This window comes from Alligator sinensis, unplaced genomic scaffold (genome assembly GCF_000455745.1).
Source record: "Alligator sinensis unplaced genomic scaffold, ASM45574v1 scaffold1438_1, whole genome shotgun sequence".
In the NCBI taxonomy this organism is placed as follows: Eukaryota; Metazoa; Chordata; order Crocodylia; family Alligatoridae; genus Alligator; species Alligator sinensis.
The window spans coordinates 688,791-712,958 of NW_005842773.1; the positions used below are offsets into that span (position 1 = coordinate 688,791).

The 24,168-nt window shown below is 42.1% G+C and overlaps 1 protein-coding gene across 4 annotated transcripts in view; it reads right to left on the minus strand.

Annotated features, from left to right (window-relative positions):
• The window catches only part of ACOT9 (acyl-CoA thioesterase 9), a 35,679-nt gene continuing 11,511 nt past the window's right edge, over positions 1-24,168 (minus strand). For 2 of the 4 annotated variants that reach the window (XM_006034822.3, XM_006034821.3), the window contains 13 exons: positions 23,212-23,257; positions 20,012-20,182; positions 19,894-19,931; positions 15,185-15,268; positions 14,332-14,435; positions 12,627-12,700; positions 10,585-10,652; positions 6,418-6,529; positions 3,585-3,675; positions 1,794-1,879; positions 718-805; positions 380-530; positions 1-129 (listed from right to left, as the gene is read on the minus strand). In XM_006034822.3, the coding sequence (XP_006034884.1) occupies positions 41-129; positions 380-530; positions 718-805; positions 1,794-1,879; positions 3,585-3,675; positions 6,418-6,529; positions 10,585-10,652; positions 12,627-12,700; positions 14,332-14,435; positions 15,185-15,268; positions 19,894-19,931; positions 20,012-20,182; positions 23,212-23,257 (1,202 nt within the window). In that variant the 3' untranslated portion in view covers positions 1-40. The remainder of the gene's footprint in view (positions 130-379; positions 531-717; positions 806-1,793; positions 1,880-3,584; positions 3,676-6,417; positions 6,530-10,584; positions 10,653-12,626; positions 12,701-14,331; positions 14,436-15,184; positions 15,269-19,893; positions 19,932-20,011; positions 20,183-23,211; positions 23,258-24,168) is intronic. The other 2 variants (XM_025216923.1, XM_025216924.1) reach the window with 1 other exon arrangement.

The window sequence follows — 24,168 nt, forward strand, 5'->3', positions numbered from 1 at the left end:
GAAGTCTTTGGTGATGGCTCCTCCAAAACGTAGCCTTTTGCTAGGCTGCTGCAGGGGCATTCATTGCTTCTCTGGTTTCCTTCATGATTGCATTGAAATGTCGCTTCCCATCCAAATACAACATGGACTCTGAAACAACAGGAAGAAAGAAAAGCTAAACACATTAGAACCTCAATACCAGGCAACAACCCAAGAGACCAAGCAATCTGAAAAGCATTAATAATAATAGCAAGATGTATAATATAGCAGGAAGGGGCATACAGATTTCTACTGATTAGAGATGGTCAGTTAAGTGTGGCCGAACAACAAGAGAAAGATAGGTCTCCCTTTCCCAGAAGAGGGATACTACTTAATGCAATGCATTAAAATTGCCACCTACCACCATATGTTTTTGGCACAATCTGAGGAACTTCATTTTCTGACATAAACGTGAAATGGAAGATGTTGGTTGTCTTGTGTTCCTTGGTGTCTGTGTCATAAACCTCACTGTGTACTCTTATCTGGATATAGTTTTTTTCTGTGTAACAAACCTAGTAAAAGCAGAGGATATGGTTATTAAATTACCTTGGGTACTAAATAATCAAGTGACTTTACTCCACTGCCTGACACTACAGATCACTGTCTCTTTCATAGCTCATTGTTCATCACCAGCAACTGATACTAAAGGCACAAAATAGAATATAGACTTTACAGCTCTGAAGAGAAACCAACTCCTACCTGGGCAGAAAGTAATAATAAGGATCCAATCTCTACTGGTCGCTGAAACATGATGTCATCTACAGACACAATGAAAGGTCTTGAACCTCTGGGAAGAAAGACAAAAATTGTAATCAAAAGCATCTAATGTCTCAGCACAGCCTGACGCAATTTCACCTTGTGTCTTTACTAAAGGACGCAGCTGAAATTGAGACATTCTTAAACCATTCTTTTTTATGTATTTAAGTAATACCAGGGCACCAAGAAGAAAATGAATAACCTGAGGGAACATCTTGCCCCTCTGTACTGACAAACTCTTAGGCTACAGTGTTGGTCATCTTTTTCTTATCACATGCTAAGTGACACTATATCAGGGAGTCAAAAAGCACAGTAATACACCGCTTAGAGCAAAATGTCCAGATCTCACCACTTAGACCCTAATCCTGCAAATGCTTACAAATATGTTTAACTTTAAAGTACATGCATAACTGCACAGACATCAGCAAGGCTGCTCACATGCTTACAATTAGGAATGTACATAAATGTTGGCAGGACTGCGAGCCCAGTCAGGTTTTCTAAGAGCAAGTGACAAGAAGGTAAAATTCAGAAGTTGTGCATTACACAAACTATAACAAGATCCAATACCTATAAGAACTTACATTTGACATTTTTAACCAGTATGTACATCTCAAAAAGCTAGTCGTAATAGCTCCGAGAAGTACATTCAAGATAAAACAGATTCTATCAGTTACGTATTTTCCTGCATGGCAGCATGGTCTTTAAAATCAAAGTTCTAGAATCAAGAATGCAAAGTTAAAAGTTCTTGGTGAAAACAAAAGGTGTATGTCCTGTTAATCATGCTAGGGGGAATAATCTACTGTAACAGTTACTGTGCAGCCCAATACAATGCACATCCCACAGTTCAGAATAGCCATTTAAAATTCCAGCACTTTCCCACTGCCTGGAGGACATGCATTCCAGATTCACTGCTCAACTGTTACATCTATAATTCAGCTTCCCCCTGCCACACTGATTAAATGCACACAAAACATTCTAGGACTACACAAGTAGGAATACAGTGCAAAACTGTGACTCACCCATAATTGCAGGCAGTAGCCCATCCCAGCTCAAATGCTTTTCTCATCAGAAAACCGCCAAAGATCCTATTGAAAATGTTCCGCTCCTTTATTTAGAAACACAAGCACAATCAGCAAATGGACAGAAACACACACATGCACTCTCACAGTCTGGGAGTGAGTCCTGTCGGATTCATCTGCATTCCTGTTATACTATACATAGCATGTGTATATAAAATTGAGTATCTGTGAGAAGTAAAGCACTAGTAAAACACATACAGAATTAAGATGACTCTGCCTACTTAGTTCAGATAGCCATAGTCCACATAACTCAACACATAAAATAAAGCCATAAAAACTAAAAACTGAGATCAGCTAAAAGTCCATCTTCAATGCTTTATGGACTGATCTCAACCTGTGTCTTTCAGTTTTGCATTTGCAAGGCTGGAATTGTATACCTGTTGAGCCCTGCAGCTAAATGCTAGTAACCTTTTGGCTTACATCACATAAATTCTGTGCCCAGCTCCTGCATGCGCATTCTAATTTAAGAGAGAGGTCATACAGGATAAAGAAGAGACATTAATATAACCACTACTGTTCCTGGAGAGAACGCTCAAAAGAAAAGAATAAGACCCCAATGTCTTTGGGGCAGGAGCTGCTTCATTGTTTTATAAAGCACAGAGTATATTTTAGAGCACTGTAAAATAATAAGCAGGCATATCACTTTATTATGAAACTCCAGAAAAAAGCAAATTAATCACAGCTGCACCTCTGGGCATCTTTACACATGTTCCGGGGAGCGCTTTAATTACAGAGACTCCAAGAACTGCTCTAATTAAAGCACCCACAGCACCTCATGTATTCAGAGTCCCTGCACTTCAAAATGGCAGTGGGGGTGCCTTAACTAAAGCTCATTCAACAAACTTTAATTAAAAACACCTCCACCTCCATTTTGAAGTATTGGGACACAGAATACATGAGACGTGGAGGCTGCTAGGGCACACCAATTAGCATGCTCCAGCAGACTTGATTAATTGAGTCTGCTCTGACACACTGTAAATACAGGGCATCAAAGCAGCACCCCCACACATCTACAGGTATCCTCTGTGACTCCAAGAGCCAAGTTGATCACTGATTTAGGGTTTAGTCTAATTCCCATTAACATTAATGGAAAAATAAAGTGTGGCTCAGGCCTGACTTCACCTGCAGTTTGTCAGGCCTGATCCTATACAGTTTCACTGATTAAGAGAACTGCTTTGTTTCTAAGCTAGTACTGAAGTTACTCAAACCTTTATAATTAAGATGTCACTATTAAATCTGTTCAGCATACAGTAATGTTCCCAAGTAACAAAATGGGTTTTTTTAACTATTTTTTTCCTACTATATCTTGAACAACATATTTGTTTTTATCTAATCTGGGCTGTGGTTTTGTATTGTTTTGTTTTTTTTTTTTAAGGGAAAACACAAGTTTTCTGCATCTTTTCAAGAGCGTTATTTAAGTATCTTAAGTTTTAAAGAAGCTAGTCCATTAAAAATTAACAAACAGTTATTGGAGAGGAAACACTACAAGAAAACACCAACTCTACAGATCATCCTGTCTCACCTGGGGAAGACTAACTGTCAAAAGGACCAGTCTGAAAAGGCCAAGAAATACATTTAAGCCTTTAAATTTACATAATCTTAATGCCAGCTATACTTAAATCTTTAAGTGCGAAAAAAAGGTCCAAGTTTAATGTCTTCAATCCATCAATGTCAAAATATATTCCCTAACTTATTCATTATGGTTTCAGCAATGCATTCTCTTTGAAATACCTGGGGATGACAGATTTGCAAGCCCTTTAACTTCGCATCCTCCATCCACACTGAATTAGGTGGTAGCACACGGCTCCGAAAACTTACTGTCCTGCGGAAACAAAGGAACACAAAAAATACATTCAGTATCCTAATCTAAGAACACTCAACAAGCTACAAATGCAAACTCAAAACTATACTTGTGAACATCTATGCATGCATACATGCACACACACTGGTACTCAAGTGAAACTGGAAGTGCCAGTGGCAGGACTGCATGCTATTTCTAACAGACCTTGAAACCATAATCAAGTGTGATGTTCTGACTTGTTACTATACAGGGCACAGTCTAAAGTTCTGGTCTTTCAAACACTTCTGCTCAGGTCTACTCCGTGTTTGAGCATATCAGTGGGATTATTAATGTGATTTCAATGAGATATGTGCATAAGCATTTGTAGCATTAGTGCTACTGAGGGGCCACTTAAGCATGTCAAAACCCAAACCAACAAAGCAGTGAATGTGAAATCCTTACAGCATCTCAAAAAAACAGACTCTCAGCAACCTCATCAAGCCCTTTACCTTTCTTATAGGTTATAATGGGAGACAAGATGCCAAGTCAATCCACTGTATGCTTTCAATTAAATCAGGGCATGGAGAAAGAGTGCCTAAGACACCTTGCTATGGATCCAGCAGCATAAATTCAATCCTCACTCTGGCCTGGTGCCAAAGGCTACTGCCCCCCAGTAGACCCAGATGTAAGTGGGCACCAGAGATTTGGGCTAGGAAGTCAAAGGCAACTGGATGTGATGACTCCCTTGTATGGTTCTAGCTATGCTAACTGGTATGCCTTAACCATGCTAAGCAGAAAGGCCCTGAGGGTCAGGGAGACCGCTGAGGATTATTTCTACTTCACTCATACAGCTTATGTTAGCAAACCTGTTCAGGACAGTAGTGCTCAATATCTTGGTCCCACAGGCTAGATGAATGGCGTGGGGCCAGTCTGCAAGCCAAATCACACCTTGTGCACCAGGACTGGGCCAATGCTGCCTCCACGTGCCTGGATCAGGCCTACGCATGCTGTCCACCCAGTCCCACGTGCCAGAATCAGACCCTAGGATCCCACATTGCCTCCTCCTGGCCCCAAGTGCTGGGATCAGAGCCCCACACTGCCTCTCCACCCAGCCCCATGTGCCACCACCCACCTTGCAATCAAGCCCTGTGCACCTGATATAGTGCCCAGGGCCATGGCTCACAGAGCTCCCCGATATACCCTGGAGAGCCAAGCAGGTCAGCTGACCCAACACCAGGGGCCAGTTGAGCAGCTATGCTCTAGGGTATTCATCCAGGTATCTATTGATTTTTAATGGAGTACATGGCGAAATCCACTACAGAGCTGTGAAACTTGCAACCATGGAATATTACTCATTTTGAAGAGAAATGCTTTGGCAGCTTCTAGAATCAGTAACAGAAGTCCTTTCATGTTGTTTCTAGAGATATTTCAGGATTTCCCTGAGCACTGTTCTTGTTAACAAAGTTCAAGATGGCTGTGTGAAGGCTGAATTCTTCTCCTGCTATTCCAGAAAACTTACAAATAGAACCCTAATAAAAATATAAGAAAATATCTCCCTTACCCATTTCTGTCCTTTCATTGTCTCTCTTGCTTGACTTTCTGTATCTTACTTTCCTGCAGTCTTTCCAGAATCTGTGTTCACTTCAGATTAAACACATTACTAATGATAGAAGAGTTATATATTTCAGCTTTCTCTCTCCCTCCATTACTATTGTTTCAGTTCTACTACATCTTTCCAATGTTTCCATTTTTTCAGAATATCTGCCCTATCATATTTAATTCTTTCGCTCTGGTATTCTTGCTTACATACCTTCCTGCATCAGGATTTTTCCAGTCTTGTCAAAATCTGTAAAAAGAGCTAACATTCACCTGTCCACAAAAAGGTGCTGCCTAACATACATGTACAATGTAGCAGTTTAGCCAGGGAAGACCTTTTCCCTATACGATTCTGCCAACTATTAAGGCACAAAACTTAAGTGCAGCGCAAATGCTCCAAGAGCCACATCAAGGTTAAAATCCAAAATCCAGGCCCTGGACAGTCGTGACATTACAGCACTTTAAAAGCCCTTTAAAAGCTCTTGTAGTGCTACAAAATGTTGAGTGGATATGCATACATACCCCCTGCAGCACTACAAAACTGGTTGCATTGCCTTTCCAGCGATTTTGTAGCACTCCAGCTGGGGACAGTAAGTAATGCTTTTTCCTGGAATGTGGCTGCGTGGTCTCCACAGTTACTGTGGGTCCTTCCCAGGACAAACTGGCCAGGCTGCATACTCTCGCTGGCTATCTACTGGCAGAGAGGTAGCAGTACAGCTAGGAAGGGCAACATATAGATGACTGTGCTGTGCCTGTTTTGATCAAGATCAAACCCCAGGACATTCAGACCCACATCTGATGAGATTCTATTTACAGCCTCTAAATATTATGTCTGTCCATAACCTTGCTCATCATCACCCCTTTCTTGAGTTATTCTACATTGCTTCTTCAGAAGCAATATAGTTGTTTTTATTCTTTGCATCTTCAATGGTTCAATTTCCAATTGTTTTTATTCTTTGCATTTTCTGTGCAAAGTTCCATTAAGGAACAGATGAGATACATCAAACAGCACTACAAGTGCTTTGTGCTTGTATACATGGTACAACAGACGTCATCAAGTGATGTTCAAGTGATGAGATGGACAAATAAAGAATCTCTATTCCTTCTAGTTACCTATCCTTACAAGCATGCACTCAACTGACATGTTACCATCCCTTCTTGCAAACACCTAGAATTCTTCTTACTTGCCTTGTATCCAATGTATTAAGGAACATGTTGTGGACAATGTTTCTTTCTTCTGCAGTAGGAGCCATTTTCAGTAAGGATGCAGTGCTGAAATCTGTCCTCTTTATCTTGTTCACTACAGAATACAAAAAAAACCAAAACAAAACGGAAAAAATGCTGCTTAGTTTTCATAGATTCATAGATGTTAGGGTCGGAAGGGACCTCAATAGATCATCGAGTCTGACCCCTGCATAGGCAGGAAAGAGCGCTGGGTCTAGATGACCCCAGCTAGGTGCCCATCTAACCTCCTCTTGAAGACCCCCAGGGTAGGGGAGAGCACCACCTCCCTTGGGAGCCCGTTCCAGACTTTGGCCACTCTAACTGTGAAAAAGTTCTTCCTAATGTCCAATCTAAATCTGCTCTCTGCTAGCTTGTGGCCATTATTTCTTGTAACCCCCGGGGGCGCCTTGGTGAATAAATACTCACCAATTCCCTTCTGTGCCCCCGTGATGAACTTATAGGCAGCCACAAGGTCGCCTCTCAACCTTCTCTTGCGGAGACTGAAAAGGTCCAGGTTCTCTAGTCTCTCCTCGTAGGGCTTGGCCTGCAGGCCCTTAACCATATGAGTGGCCCTTCTCTGGACCTTCTCCAGGTTATCCGTATCCCTCTTGAATTGCGGCGCCCAGAATTGCACGCAGTTCTCCTCCCTAGGTGCAGCACTTTGCATTTCTCCTTGTTGAATTGCATTCTGTTGTTTTCTGCCCACTTGTCCAACCTATCCAGGTCTGCTTGCAGCTGTTCCCTGCCCTCCAGCGTGTCCACTTCTCCCCATAGCTTTGTGTCATCTGCAGACTTGGACAGAGTACATTTCACTCCCTCGTCCAAGTCGCTGATGAAGACATTAAAGAGTATCGATCCAAGGACCGAGCCCTGCGGGACCCCACTGCCCGCACCCTTCCAGGTCGAAGCCGACCCATCCACCACGACTCTCTGGGTGCGACCCTCCAGTCAATTCGCCACCCACCGGACTGTGTAGTCATCCAAGTCACAGCCTCTTAACTTGTTCACCAGTATGGGGTGGGATACCGTATCGAAGGCCTTCCTGAAGTCTTTTGAGTTGTTTGAATCTGCTCCTCCCAACATTTTTTAATTCTTTAGCAGATTAAAAGATTTTTGTATTCAAAGTCTCTTGGACTAAGCCTTACACTACACTGGAAATTAGTGCATGTAAAATAAAGAAAAAAAAATCTGCCCTATTGAAATCACTGGGACTTTTACAACCGACTTTAGTGGGACCAGGATTTCACCCATTCAAGTGCTTTATTTTGAAATGGTCACTTCAGAGAAATGCCATTAGAGTGTGCTGGGCTAGGGAATGCAACTGCAGACAAGGGCAAAAGAGCCGAACAGAACAAAGGGCATGTAATAGGGCTGTGCGAAGCTTTGGGTGCTGATTCGAGTCAGAGGAGATTTGGCCCGATTTGGTGGCCAAATCTGAATCGAACTTGGGAGACGAATAAAAAGGTCTGAATCAATTCAGAAAAGATCCAGAGAGCTTCGAAGATTCTGGCAGTCGCCACTCACTGCCGCAGGGAGCTGGACCCAGACTCCGTGCCATTAAGTAGGGGGCAGAGGGGAGAGGGTGGGGCCAGGACCATGGGGGGACCCCCGCCAGGCCCCAGCCCCCCCTGAACACCACCCCGCCTGCTCTCCCAGCTGTGTCAATGGCTGCCCTGCCCAGCCCCAGCTCCGGGCTCTTTAAAAAAAGAGCCCCGCACTCACCAGCTACTGCAGCAGCCGTCTCTTGGGGACTCTTGGCAGAGTGCTCCCCATGCAGCATGGGGCATTGGGGATCACCTCCCACCCCCTGCTTGGCAGGAGCCAGTGAGTGCAAGGCTTTTTTTTTTAAAAAGACCCGGGACACTGGGGCCAAGTGGGGCAGCCACTGATGGGGCTGGGAGAGTAGGCAGGGGATGGGGCCTGTTTCATTCGGAGATGTGGCCAAATCTCTGAATCAGATTTGGCCAAATCGATTTGGGACAGTGATTCAATTTGGTGATTCTAATCACTGTCCCCCGAATCAGCCAAATCCAAGGCAAATACTAGCCGCTTCGCACAGGCCTAGTGTGCAACTCTTCTGCTTCTTGAATCGCTGAAACTATAATACTCTAAAATGTACTGAATAGGCGATAGATATCTTTCAAAAGAATAACAGTTCTAAGATGCTTTTGGTGTTTTATGTGTTTTCACCTTTGAAGGTAAACAAAAAATTAACTTAAAACAAAATGCCCCGAGCTGTTCACCAGAATTTGTGCCTTAAAGCTTAAGTTGTGGTTTTTTACTGATGGCATGCATTATGAAGTCACCACAGAGACACCGGGGATGTGAGATGTATACACGTAATACAAACAATAACCTGCTCTATATCTCATGTCAAGTAGCATGGAAGTGACTTAGGATATAAAGAGACGAGCAAACAGCGATAGTGAATTATTCCATTTTTCTCTATCCAACTTAAGACGAGCCTCCAGTTACCAAGCACCCACACAAAAAAATCTTTCCCCTTCAAAAGATGTCAAATTGGGCCTCAAATTCATAGATTATAGAGTTAGAAGGGACCCAATGGATCATCGTGTCCGACCCCCTGCCCCTGGCAGGAAAGAGGACCGAGGTCAGATGACCCCAGCCAGATGACTGTCTAGCCTCCTCTTGAAGACCTCCAAGTTAGGTTATAGCACCACCTCTCTTGGAAGCCCATTCCAGACTCTGCCCACCCTTACTGTAAAAAAAATTCTTCCTAATGTCTAACCTAAATCTACTCTCCACTAGTTTGCACCCATTATTCCTAGTTACTCCCTGGGTCACTCTGGACCAATTCCCTGCTGTCCTCCCCTGATAAACTTATAGGCAGCTACAAGGTCACCCCTCAGCCATCTTTTGTAAAGGCTGAAGAGATCCAGATCTCTCAACCTCCTCCTGTAGGGTCTTTCACGGAGGCCACTAATCATGCGAGTGGCCCTCCTCTGAAGCCTCTCCAGATTCTCCGTGTTCCTCTTGAAGTGCGGTGCCCAAAACTGGGCACAGTACTCCAACTGTGGCTTTACCAATGCCGCATAGAGGGGGAGCATCACCTCTCTCGATCTGTTGGTCATGCATCTGCTAATACACGACAAGGTGCAACTGGCTTTGTTGAGGCCTCGTTACACTGCCGGCTCATGTTCATCTTGGAGTCAACTAGGACTCCAAGATCTCTCTCAGCCTCTGAGCTGCTGAGAAGGTCATCCCCAAACCTGTAGGTGTGCTGGGGATTCCTCCTTCCTAGGTGGAGTACCTTACATTTATCTTTCTTGAATTGCATCCTATTTCATTCCACCCACTGATCCAACCTGTCCAGGTCTGCCTGTATCTGCTCCCTGCTCTCCAGTGTGTTAACTCTGCCCCATAACTTGGTATCATCTGTGAACTTGGAGAGGGTGCTCTCCACACCCTCGTCCAAATCGCTGATGAAGATATTAAATAACACCGGTCCAATGACCAAACCCTGCCAGACCCCACTGCCCACCTCATTCCAGGCCAAGAACAACCCATCCACCACCAAAAAAGCATCTTCCCTGACCAGGAATGGAACCCAGGCTGTGGCAGCACCAAATCCTAACCACTAGACCACCAGGGAACCTCAGCACTTAACATGAGACTTGACAACATATTTAACATTACATATATGTTTAAATGCTATCCTGAGAAAGCTTTAATGACCAGATATTAAGGCACAATATTGAATTACTTTATGTGCCAAGATTCAAGTAATAGAGATAAGGCAAAATGTAAAAGTTCAGGAAGCATAGAACTAAATGTTTGGGTTTTGCTTGCTTGCTTGCATTACGAAACATCGTGCTTCCTTATTCTCAGACTAGGTTCAGCACTCAGTGTACCAGTGTCATATTAAAACAGAAATAACCAGAGATAGGCCTGAACAAAACCCTGCATCTGAACATTTATACATTTGGAGGATGTAAAAGGAGACATATTTCAAAAATCAGATCCCTCCCCAAGAATTCTATCACACCTGTGAGATTAAAGTAATTCTTTTCCCCAAATAAATTAATGGCAAATCCTGGTAATAGAATTTCTGAATTCCATTCTTTCCCAGTTACTCACACTACCACAAAGAACACAGACATTATTACTTACATGCTCCTTGCTTGAACACTTCTTCCTCCCTTGGGCCATCAGGAATTAACGGATTAACAAATGCTGACCTGCAGATGTGAATAATTTTAAAAGTTATACACTTTACAGGTTGTGTAAGTACATAAGAGTAGAGATCAGTAGACATCCCTTCATTTCTATTAACATACACCCTATGCAAAGAAAAAAAGACACACCTTTATAAAACTGAAAGCTATATCTAGTTGGTGCCCTACAGAATATGGAATATCACAGGTTATTGCTCAACAGACAATACAGTAATTAAAGGAGACTCCCTCATATAATCATAATCCTTTTAAGAAGCTTTAATGTAACTAAAGTCTTCATACAAGAGTTTAAAGAAAACAGGAAACCATTTATAAATGCTGTAATTCAAGCTGTGAATTTATAGTAACGAAATTAACCTTGACTGGCAGAAAACTTCTGGGAGAAGAAGCATTCATAATCTACACTTTCCAGCCACAACCTTATCAGCAACTGAAGCAGTTTACTGTACATATCACTTGCCAAACAAGAAAAAGAAAGTTGGCAAGAGTTCTACTCATTTGCTTATTTCTCTCCATATTTCTATTACAGTCTAATTCTAGCAACATCAAGCATTTTTTTTTGCAAGACAAGCTGCTCATTTATTTTAAGAATCCTCCTCCTCTGTAACTTTTGCAATTCCTTGTTTGCTGCTAACATTATGTTCAGAACATAAAAAACCCAACCACACAGACAATATGTTCTCACCATGATAACTACCCAAGTAGGTAGCTTATGTTTGGTCCCCATCTTTCCAGGGGTTTGCTGGCTGATAACTGCCTGTGAGATCTCTTTTGTTTAGAATTCACTCTCTCCACCTCTAGCACAACTGAGCCCAATTCTACTGATTTCCCAGCCATGTCGCAGAGCCCAGCTTTTCTGTCTGATCTGAGTGGTGGGGTGGTCTTTTTCTTATTTTGCACACTTCATACTTTGGGAAAGTAGCTGTAGGTTTGGATGGATGATCTAGTGGTTAAAGTCAATTTCTGCTGCACTGAAGGCATTTGGTTTCATTTGGAGCTCTCTGTGACTCAACTGCCTCTTGATACATAGAGACAGTAATACTTCCTTTGGTAGTGGGATGGTAAGGCTGTACTCATATTTAAAGACTATAAAGGTCTCAAATACTATACTAGTAAGGATCTGTTTAAGACTGATATTTTATAAACTAGACAACAAACATGCAACTACTGAATTATATGTCGGGGCACTGATCTATTTTAAGATAAAAACTTAATTCATTTTCATCATTACATACATATAGTTGTGTAATGTAATTACAAACAGATAGAGTAAAACAAGGAGGGCATAGGTGTTGTGCTTAAACTCCAACAGCAGTGTTAGTGCTATATAAACCACAAGTGAAACTGATTTTTACTTTCCCCCTAATGACCAAGCAAAATAAAACGCAGAAAAGTAGAAACAGCAAGATAAGGACATATAGATTAGTAAATTATTTGGAAAGACTGTTACACATCAGTCCCAGTTACCAAATCATTTCAGATTGACAGATTCCTTCAAAGTATTACTAATGTTTTCCACTATGGCATTAAAAGGTGTATTTATTTGAACAAGTCATCTCTTTACAAGATAGGCTTCAGCCCTTCTCTCCCTAAATCAGAGAGGGTGACCCACTGTTACTAATGCTTACTATAGACTGGTGATGGGATTTTAGCTAACTTTTCCTCCTCCCTGTTAATCAGCCTACTACCCAAATTCCAGAAACCCATTATAGTAAAGAAGCAAATGACACAAAAGTTTCCAAGAGCAAAGTATACTATTCTGATAAATATCACTGACTATTTCTACAGTGCCCTTAGTTCTCCCAAAAGAGTAAACACAAATATCCCTCTTATTTCTCAACAGAACAAGCCAAGTATACCCTTTATGTATAACCAAAGTAATACAGTTACCTACGTAGACAAGAGTTATTTTACAATCACAGCAATCTAGATAAAGCACCACTGCCAACATCTTCTACTTATTATTATTCTAATTACCTTTTGTTTTCTGGATCACGAGCCACCATGACAAAGGTTGCATCTAATACAGGGCTGTAAACACCATCATATTCCTAAAAGACAAGCCAAACAAGTACAGCTTTAATCTCTACAATATAGTGCTTGTTTAGCTGGCCATCCAAGTAAGTGAGCAATGCAGTTAAGCTGTACTTGTTTACTCCCACATTATTTCACTCATTTCCAGTCCTCTTCCAATGAGCCAAAGGCAGAGGAAGTGCACAATCTAACACTATACTTTAACCAAAATTTCAGCATACCTGGTTGGCACTGATACAAGTTACCCTAGCTAGCAGTTGCTTCCCGATTAAAATTTATCACTTATACTCCCAAAACAACCATGCAAATGCATGCACATGCACCCTCTCTCTTACACACCGACCCACACAGAAAAATGGGAGTTATCATTTATTCTAAAAACATCATGCAAAAAGCCTGTTGCCACTGCAGCCTTGCCTATCTAATTAGCATCAAGAAAACAGTGACATATAGAGCAGTAGATTAACCTTTATCTTCTAAATGTTCAACAGTAGCAAAGTTAGCTTTCAAGAGACCAACTAGATAAGAAAACAGTTACTGTGGTCAATAGCATAATTGAAGGAAAGAGTTTATGGAATCTTTAGTCTTGAATGATTTGCTATGTTAGTATATTGTAGTGAAAGTGTAGTGAAGTGGTCAAATAATTAAACATTTGTTAATAACAAGTAATGTTAGTAATAAATAAATGATAATAAATGAATAAACAAATATCTGTTAATTTTTCACTGACTGCTTACTAATAAATTTTGCACTACTGAGCTAACTAGATTTTTGTAGGCCAACTGTGCTCCTGAGTAAAAATGTCTTATTCCAAAGAACTTCATCCATTTCCAATAAGTATTGAATAAATTTTCTTAATAGTCTAAGAAGTGATATTATTTAAATGCTAGAAGATATGAAGTTACGGCATCCCATTTCAGTATGAAACACTGACATTCTATTATTTTGATGTTAAAATACAGAGAAAAAAATTCAGAAAGTGAGCAAGTGGTCACTGAGAAGCAAAGTAAGGTCTGGACACTGCCACACTCCACCATACCAACCAACCATAACAGCACTGGCTACTTTAGTGGAAGATACACTTATAAGAAATAACTCTGGAGAGAAAGGGCAAGTAGTAACGTATCTTCCCAGTCCTAAGCTGTTGGTAGTTGTCTAGGTCAGTGCTTCTCAAACTATCTGATGTGGCAGACCAGCAATTTTTTTTTCCAGTGGGCCAGGGACTGGTGTACGGTTCAGCCAGTGGTAGCAACTGAATGTAACAGCGCTACACAAATGCGCAACCAGCTGTTTCTTTCTCTTTCTTCACCTCGCATGATGTGATGTCACCTGGAGTGTTGGAACGTACAAACTGTGGCGCTATGACATCAATGTTATGCTTCTGAAAATATATTTCTTTCTTTCCTGGAAACTCGTTGCGGACCAGCGACGGGTGGCTCATGGACAGACACCGGTCCGCAGACCACCACTTTGAGAAGCACTGGTCTAGGTCCTAAAACTTAGGGGACCCCTAAAATAGTCATCTCAGTCAGTTAAATTTAGGTTACTACTCGTATCACCAATAATTGCTTCAGAAATGTCCAAAGTATCTTAGAAGAAAGACAGCTTTCCAATACAGGATAAACGAAAAAAGTTCACAAAAACTCACCTGAAGCATGTGCATCTTTACTTCCATTGATGTCTTCCCAACCCAAGAAACACTGCCAGTGAGTTTGATATCACAGTCTGGGTATATGACCTTCTTGCACAAATCTAGGAGACATACATTAGACTGTAACAGAACAGCTAAAGTTTAGTATTTTTAAATAGCGAGGGTTTCCATTCTCTGTGGTCACTTCAGACTATATAAGCAATGCAAAGCATTCAGGGATAGCCCATAGTTTCATAGTTTCATAGTTTTAGGGTCGGAAGGGACCTAATAGATCTTCTAGCCCGACCCCCCGCCAGGGCGGGAGAACAACAAAAAACCCTAAAAACAAAAACGGGACTCAAATGAGTCCAGCCAGGTAGGCATCCAGCCTCTTCTTAAAGACCCCCAGGGTAGGGGCCAGCACCACCTCCCTTGGAAGGAAATTCATGGAAATTTCCGCTGGTGTATGGGAATTCCCTGTTGGTAGAGGTAGCTCTCTCACTTTTTAAACCAGCCTTCTTCCCCCACTGTAGTGAGGAGGAGCAGGCAGGGGTAGTGATCCAGGGAAAGGCATGACCTGGGAGGCAAGCTAAGAAAAGAAACACTGGCCTGTTTACATGTAGACTAATGACTGACTGATGCAAAAATGCAATTAAGAAGCATTTAGAACATAAAATATTCACTTTTTTGGAAAGAGGGTCATGAGAAAAAGCAAAACAGTATCTAAGAAATAACACAAGGCACTAAAAATTAGCAGGAAAATAAAGTAATACAAATGGAAGAAAGAAACAAATCAGTTTCTACCCAAATTATGTAGGAATTACTAATTACTGCACAATAATAGAAGAGACCAGCTCAAATGACTACTTACTAATTTTATCCACCAGGGCTGTAACTATTGATAAAGGAGATCGCTGGTGAGATTCATGCTTGGTGTGCGTGTAACAAATGAGAACTGTGGAGAGAACAAGGGGGTTAATTATCTGTTCTCCATAATTTTTAAACGAATTGAGCAGTGGAACACACTTCACAATGTAGTCTTTGTGATGCAGAATGAAAGATACCCATTAAACTCAAATAAAGCCAGAACCAAATAAGAATTCATCCAGAAAGGGTAAAAATGACTGATCTGCTTATAATACTTTATTCAACATAAGCCAGACCATTTTTTTAAATAATTCCCTTTGGTCATGAGTGCTTCTGTACCGCATGGGATTTTTTAGTGACTATGCTATGTGAACTTAAAATGTTCACTTTTGTGACCAAATATTTGGCTGTTTTTAAAACAGGGCTCAGACTAAAAAGAACAGAATGAGAAAGACCTTTCTCCCCCCCGAAAACATGATAAAAAATAGGTATAATCTACATTTGTATCCTCCAAGGACACCACAACTCTAAAAATTCTTAAATCTGTTATTCAACAGTGGCCCAAAAGTAATTTAACAAACTATCACTTCCAGCTGGTAAAAAAACTAGGAGACTGTCATTCCCTCACATAACCCATTTGCAGGGGATGCTCTAACACATTACATTTGCACATGTAATGCTTTCCACAAGTAGTATCATTTGCAAACTGCTTTACACAAGTATTATCATTTCATAATTGGGCATGTATCCTCTCTGGACTGAAACTATTACACTCTGGACAGAACTGAATAAAGATGGATGTTTCAGATTTCAAATATTTTTTTCCATTCAGTATCAAGACAAAATCCAAAGCCTTCTAAGACTTTCAGGAAAATCAAACCCACCCCAGAACAACAAACAGCCCACTAACTGGGGCAGTTCCAGAAGTCTGAAAGAGTATGGTTCAGGTCTTCTCTGATTCAGACCAGAGACTTGCATCACATTTTCCCACATGCCTAGGGAAGGTTGCAACCATCAGGTTACTGATTATAACAGGATGGTCTCTCTCTCTGTCATTTTGACCATCCTGAATAGTCTCCGCCTCAAAAAAAGAAAAAATAAAGCTGTTTCCAATGTTCCTGAAAAAAGTTTTCATCTCATCAAGATAATGTCTCTCTTTTTTTTTTTTCGACAGAATTCCCAACCAGCTATAGAACTAACAAACAAAGGTTCCTTGGAGTCATAAGTAAAAAATTTCCCCATACTCATATCGGCAACCCAGCACTACTTTCACCTGTAAAGAAAAAGTTAAGTATCTCACACCCTTTAAAGGCTGTCAGTGAAGAAGTCTAGACAGAAAATGACAACAGAACATTAGTAGACTTTCAGTGCCAGGTCTGAATGCATAACTTCTTCACCTACACCTTAGCACCATGTCTACCTCTACAGTCCAGGTACTGCTATGTAGCTGTTTTGGACCGTTGCCAAATGACTCATATTTGTCCACACAAGATAAATTCCATGCTTTGCAACCCTACGGCATCCTACTTTTCTTCAATGTTCTTCCCCACCCTGTTGCTATCAGAATAGGAAAACATTAAATTTTATGATCTTTTAAAACCCATCTGTCAAATTTTTTATACTGTGCCCCTCCCTACTCAACTTAACCACTGCCCTCTGTAATTAAAGTTTCATATTAAAACATAATTAATACCATATTAAGTCAGACTAATGGTCCATCTAGCCCAATATCTTGCCCCTCACAGTGGTAAGTAGTAGATACATTAGCAGGAGACTACACGTACAGGGCACAGCCTCTGTAATCCTTCCCCGTTCCTACCCTCCCTGGTTGCAACCACCATTGGTTTACAGATGCATTCTGTGAGATCCTTGACTGTTCTATTTAATAACTATCAGTGGACTTGCTCTCCATGAACTTATCTAATCCTTTTCTGAACGTGGTTATACTATCAAATCCTACAATTTTGTGTGGTAATGAGTTCTGCAAGTTAACTGTGCCATGTAAAAAAGTACTCTCTCTCATTTATTTTAAACCTACCCCCTGTTAATTTCAATGTGTGCCTCCTAGTTCATGTATTCTGAAACTGTTCCTTATTCATTTTATCCACACCCCTCATGATTTTATAGACCTCTATCATATTCTCCCCCAAGTCTTCCCCCATTTAAAATAAATTTCTCACTAAGGAGCATTTTTCACTAACTAATAATGCTCCTTCTACTCTTTATTTAATCCCACAGAAACAGGAATTATCAATTCGAATGAGACCAGGAGTCCATTGTTACTGGTCACTCATTGAAACAGTAACATCCTGGTCCTAAGGAAACTGTAACAATTTTATAAACTGACTCAGATTACTTACTGATACAAGAAAATTCTCCTAACCTCAAACAACTGGTGGTTAATTTAAATGCGCAAGACATCACCTTGCTGAATGCAATACTCACTTGAAAGAAAGCAAAGTTGGAGTGACCTTTTTCTCACTCAACATAATTCTATGGTTATCACGAGATAGACGGATGCCTACTACTACCCTCAAATGAAAGATTCTCTCTCCTCTAATTTTATGTCCTGCCCAATAGGACTCCAGATGTTCTCCATATCTTTTTTAATTTTTCTGTGTTCTTAGACTCAGCAATATCTAAAGACAACAATTATATCAATTATTTCTGTATATCAGTTTTAAAACGTGTTGCCTTTCAGTTTTGTTGGATAGGCTCACATTCTTATATTAAGAGAAAAACTGCTTATTTTCCGTATTTCCTGCTCCTTATTCTGTGACACACTGCCTTCCTGGTTCATTTCCACCCTGGTGATCCCTCCAGTGGTCCTTTTATTCCAAATACACCCTATGCTATAACAGCTTTGCAAGGCCTGGTATAATTTCCAACAGTTCTCCATCTTTGAGGGAACTAAGAAATTGACCCTTTCCAAAGAGTACTTTCCTTTGTAGCTTCCCAGTCTCACCTAAAACAGCCCACTGTTGGTCTGCATTTTGTTATTAATATTTTCCAGCATATTTGTTTAGATCTGACAGAGGCAAGCAGTTGTAAACCTAAATAGGAAGATTTCCCCTCTCTTTACTCCTTGCTATACATCTTTCTCTTCCGAGAAGACTATTAGATTGTCCCGTTTTCCTTTTTGGAAAGGACAACCCATCCTCAAACACAGAACAGGCACTACACTTGGTCTGAGCCCAAAAGAGGCTGAGGACCGATACTACTAAACTATTATAAAATTCTAATACAATAAAAGCCGTAGTCTGTCTGTCTGTAACGCTCCAGGCCAACTGCGCATGCGCTGCCCTCAGGGCAGGTGGCAATTGGCTGGCCCAGAACATTACAGATAGACAGGAGGCGGCAGAGGCAGACAGGGGCCAAGGAGCTGGCCAGGGAGTCAGGGGTGCAATGTGGCACCCAGACTGCCACAGTGTGCTCCATGCCACAGCATGCTGCCTACTGCGGGGCGTGGCCACGTGGCTTGCCACTGCAGGGTGCTGCCTCATCGCGTGGCAGACCACATCTGTTCCCCTCCCCACTGCCTTCCACCCCCTGCCACCTGTTGTCAGGAGGTGCAGTGCGCCCCCAGACCACAGCCGGCAGGGAGTAGGAGGCGGTGGGAAGGGAGAGTAGGGGAGTGGACGCAGTACAGCGCGGCCCTGCAGCGCCACATCTGCCTGCCCCACAACCACCTCTGCCCAGGGAGGGTGAGTGGGGTAGTTGGACAAGTGGGGGAGCAGCATGGGGTGGCAGCTATGGCTGCCATGTACAAACTACCACCCCCTTCCTGGGAGGCAGCACAGGGTGGAGCAGCAGGAGGTAGGAGGGAGCACAGGGCCAGGAATGGGAGGAGCCACTAGAGCAGGGCACATCCCCCCCCACCCCCTTTGGCTAACCTGCGCCAAGCCCCTGGACAAGCAGCTGGGCTCTGATTTCCCCACAACCCAGCCCAGCCGAGGCCCCATCGCTGGTGATTGGGCCAGGTTCTGGGGCAATCAGAGCATGGCGGCTCATCCAGGTGCATGGCTCTTGGGAACCAAGGGCAGGTCCCATGGCCCCCCAGTCTGTGCATGGGGCAAGGGCGGGATGCAGAGGTGGGCTGAACTCAGCCTCTGCTTCATGCTTCGCTGGCGCTGCTCTGACAGCGGCACAGCACCACGCAAGTCCTGCCACTGGGAGGGCTGGGAAGAGGTACATGGTGCCGCGCCGCTGTCAAGGCAGCACAGACCAGCGGGCCATGGCCCCCACCTTGGCTCCCCTGTGACACACCCCTGCTGGGTTCCAACTGCCCCACAACCTGGCCCGGCTAGGGCGCCATTCATGGTGACTGGGGCTCTGGCCGGGCCATGGGACAATCAGAGCCCAGCAGCTCCTTCAGAGGCGTGGCACGGGGGAAGGCGGGGGAACGGGCCCAGAGCCAAAGGGGTGGGAGGGAAGCAGGCCCAGACCCAAACTGGCAACAGGGAGGAGAGGGGGGGGAAAATGGGCCCGGACCTGAAGTGGGGGCTGAGGGTGGACAGGCCTGGACCTGGACCCAAAGTGGGGGGGACAGACGGACACTGGATGTGGGCCTGTGTACCTGCCCGCCTGTCATTCTTGACAGGCAATTTGCTAGTACAGAATATAAACACATAATATATTACACTATTATAAAATAATTTATTGAAAACAGCAAAACAGTAAATGTGCTTTAAATGTACGAGCATAATTACATACCTCCTAAGCTGTCAAGATCTTCAAGAATCCTTCCAAACCTATGATAAAATAATTTTACATGAGAATCGGAGTTCTATATTAATAGGAAATCAGGAATTAGTATTTATAAGTATGTTACCTTACACTGTTGTGTACATTCAAATATTTCTCTCTTATTTCAGGTTGGCTCCCTAGAGGCAAAATGACCTCTATGTAGCTGTCTTTCATTTTCTTGGGAGGCAGGTCTTCCTGCTTTTGGGCCAGTAAGGTATGTAGAGCTTTCCTTTCTTGCATGGCTTGCACATGGTCTCTGGGAAGAAAAGAAACACTACACATTGAGGATGTCAGTACACTACAGGGTGCAGCCCTACCTATGATATGCTTTGCTCTAGATGAGTGTAGAAAGCTAAGGGAACAGCAGCAGTCACAAAAGAGTGATTTGAGGAGAAAGACATAAGCCACAAGCACCAAAAGTAAAAGTAAGTTTATAATGCAATCTTGAAATAGAATGCAAAGTTTGTAGTACAAAAACTGCAATAAAATAATAAATAATAATAAAATAATCTTTGTACAGAGTTTAAAGTGCACGTGTGATGTGCATGTGTCACCAACCCTGAATGGTGTAATGCAATTACTGAAGTCCTGCACTACCTAGAAGCATTTGATCAACCATAGTTTAACCCAGTAATTAGTGTGCAACTCATATGGCTCAGAGCTACTATCACTTAGCTCATTGTATATATCAAATCTGTCCAGAATAGGTCTAGACTGTGTCTTTCAAATCAGCTTCAAGAAAAGGAACTGTGACCCCATGTCTACTTCATCTTCAACCCCATTCCCAGCAGTTTATTTTCTCTTCCACATCAGTTCACTGAATCTATCCCTTCCATTTGAGGCTCAATAATAGAGAGTTAAAAAAATAGAATACCCGTATTTTTTCAACCGGCAAGATTTCCAGTTTAATGCCAAAGGACACAGATAGATGTGGATTTAATCTGCTCCAAATTCCAAGTGCTTCCATGCTGTACAGATGCGCACCACCTCCTTGCTCCCCTTCTCCCAAATAGTGTTCTCCAAAAGTCGATGGAACAGCATGCACCAGCAGTGCTCTCCAGCCATGGGACACAATAGGTCCTCTGGCATCCCAGAGTCCCCTGCTCAGTCTTCTGGCATCCTTTGGTGTTCTGCCACCTCTCCCCAAAAGGGAGTGAGAGGAGAGCAGGACAGACAGTCAATGCATCCACTCCCTGGGTACTTCGGAAGACCAGAGTCCAAGAGGCGTGCAAGGAATTCTCTCCAGCCCCCTTGCTAAAGAGGTGGATTCCTTGCATGCCTCTTGGTCTCTGGAGCTTACTTATGACAGACAAGAGCACAAGAGAATACTCACTAGCTCTCCACCCCACTCTGCCTCCCACCCCAGGAGCAACCGCACACCGTGGCATACCAGAGGACTGCTTGGAAAAAAGCAGAAGTTTTAAAAAAAGCTTCAAAAAGAAGCACTTCAAGAGATTGTTTCAAAACTGAGGACTATTTCACCATATTTTCCAAACCCTTTAAAAAAAAACCAACCAAACCATCTGTAGGTGTTTTCGGGGGGGGGGGGTGTCTTTCCTCCATCACCAAAACAATTTTTGCAAATTTTTAAGAAAAAGTTGTAAGAATTTTTTTTAATGTTTAATCAACAAATATAAAAAAATTCACAGAAAATCTTGAACTTTCACTGCTTCCAAAAATTTGTGAAATATTGATTTATTTTGACCAGCCTGTAATAATAGTACCAAACAGAATAGATACAATTTCCCAATCTAAAAGCTTTACATTCTACAGCCAGCTGAATGCACTCAGAATATATTACACAGCTAAGTGAAGATGTGAGGCTGAGATGATACAACTCAATACTTTTTTTGCTCTTGTCTAGACATATCTGCTTAGGGTAGGATATCAGAAAAAAAGTTTCACAGATTAGGCAAATTTTAAGAGAGGTCTGAGGTACATCAAAAGTCACAGGTACAAATGCAAAAAGTCCTTACACCCACTCTCAATGAACAATAAAAGTTCAGTTATGATATGCCCACCCTATACTAGCTCCATTCAAGTCCACTGCAAAACTCCTAGTCAGTGAAGACAGGATTTCACCCCAGAAATGTAAGAATATATAGTTTCATAAACACAGAAATATTTAATGTTAGGCATATGGTAATAACAATCCTCACAACCATATTTTTAGAATGCTGAAATACAAGTCGTCACCCAAATGCCAACTACAAAATCCTAGAAACAGAACTTAGCAGCTAAAAACATTCTTCCATCCTGTTTTCCTGTAACAGAAATCCAAATGTCTGTGTATCCCAATGATACAGCCTTAGTTGAGCTCCCATTTCTGGGCATTCACCAGGTTTCAGAGTGGACCCATGTACTCTTAAGTTTCCCTTGGGCTCAGCAGGCTACAGCACTTTCTCTTTCTTTAGTCTCTTGAACGCTGTCCAGGTACAGCCTCCATCTGTTTTCCCTTCACTGAAGCAGGACTTCATGTTTCCACTGCCCTTGGCTCTCAGGTCCAGTGCAGACCCCCTAGACTTACCAGTAACTTAAGAGCAGCCTCTCCCCAAGAGCTCCAGTCCTGTAGGCCCTGTGGTTTTACAATTTACCTCCTCAGACCCATGTGACAAGGGAGGCACATGACACACAGGCTGCAAACACCATTACTCTTTAGTGCTCACAAAAGGATAAAACAACAAAACAACCATTTCATCAATCCTCCCCTCTGTGTCCTTACCATACTTAAGTGGTCTTTCAGATTCAATGAGTCCCCTACGCTACCCACAATTCCTCCACCTCCTCTATATCTTCTCTGCCATATCACAGAGTGTCTTTGTGCTCTATTCCTCCTTCTCCCTATAAACGGCTTTACTTTTGCTTTCTTTCCCCCTTCTCCACCTAGATGACTGATGAGACATTTTTTTTTTATATAATAACATCTAGTCCCCTTTGCCAGGTGATGCCAAGCAGCTAATCCAAACATCGTGGCATCCCCGTGATGAATGGGGGAAAAAAAATCTCATTTGAATTCTAATAACTAACATGAAGTATAAGTTAGATAGAAATGGCTGCTGTGCACTCCTAAACAGCAATTTTCCCCTCCCCTTTTAAAGCAGTTGAAGTGTGTTTGTCCATTATTCCGAATTCAAAACCCTTCCATTTGCCTTGCTTCTCCCAGTCTTGGTGAGGCATCTTTCCCATAGCTTAATGGAGAGCCTCACCAATCTCCATTACTATGAAGGTGAGTTCTCTCTAGGATGAGACAAAAAAAAAGAAAAATACATTTAATGTACACTGTACCTCCAGTTGGTAGAAGCTCCCACTATAGCCCTCAATCTGCTTCGCACTGAAATAAAATCAAAGCAAATCAATCTTAGTTGTGCAAGCAACCAATGTGAGGCTGCCTGAGTATAAAAAGTGCAACCTTCATCAACAGGATGATGATTAAACAAAAACATGCAACTGCTGCCTTGAAAGCAAAATTTTGGCAAATGTGAGATGGCTGGATTCTAAAAGGTGCAGTTTCCATCCCAAGAAATACGAAGATTAAGCAGTCATGCAAACAGACTTGAAAACAAAGTACTGGGGTTAGTAAGAGTGTCACAATAATGGGGTGAGTAATAAGATCTTTTAACCAACTGTGCAGAGCCAGGAATAACAGAAAATGCCTTGAGAAGGTGTATAATGCAAATAAAAAGTTAGCTTTAAGATGGTATATGAAACAACTGAAAATGGTGACAGAGTGGTAAACATAAGGCTGTTTCAGCCTCAACACAAATAAATTGTGAATACGTAAAAATTCACAAGACGCGCACAAGAAACACACAGTAAAGCTAAGAAAAAACGGAAGACTTGTTATGTCAATCAATCCTTTCTAAAAGTGAGCATGGAGTATTGACATACTGACTGCAGCAGGCAAAGTCTCGTATTTCTTGCTGCAGGAACTCAGCTTTCAGCAGGTAGCAAATCTATCCCAGTTCTTCTACCATTACTTGCAACAGCGTAAGTTCCTAGTACTGTTTCTGGATCTGCTTTCTTAATTTTCAGGCGTCACCACAGTCTACTGGTTCTACCCATTCTTCAGGTGGCACTGTCAAATTGATCGTAAGTCTAGCCAAAACTAGCAAGTTGACTCTATCAGTTTTAGTTTGATGAATATATGCTGTTTCCAAGTGTCAGAAAACATCCAGCAAGAGCTCATAAAAATCAGACAGATGAAGTAAAGCAGCTTTGACAAGTAGTTTTGACCTTGCTTTC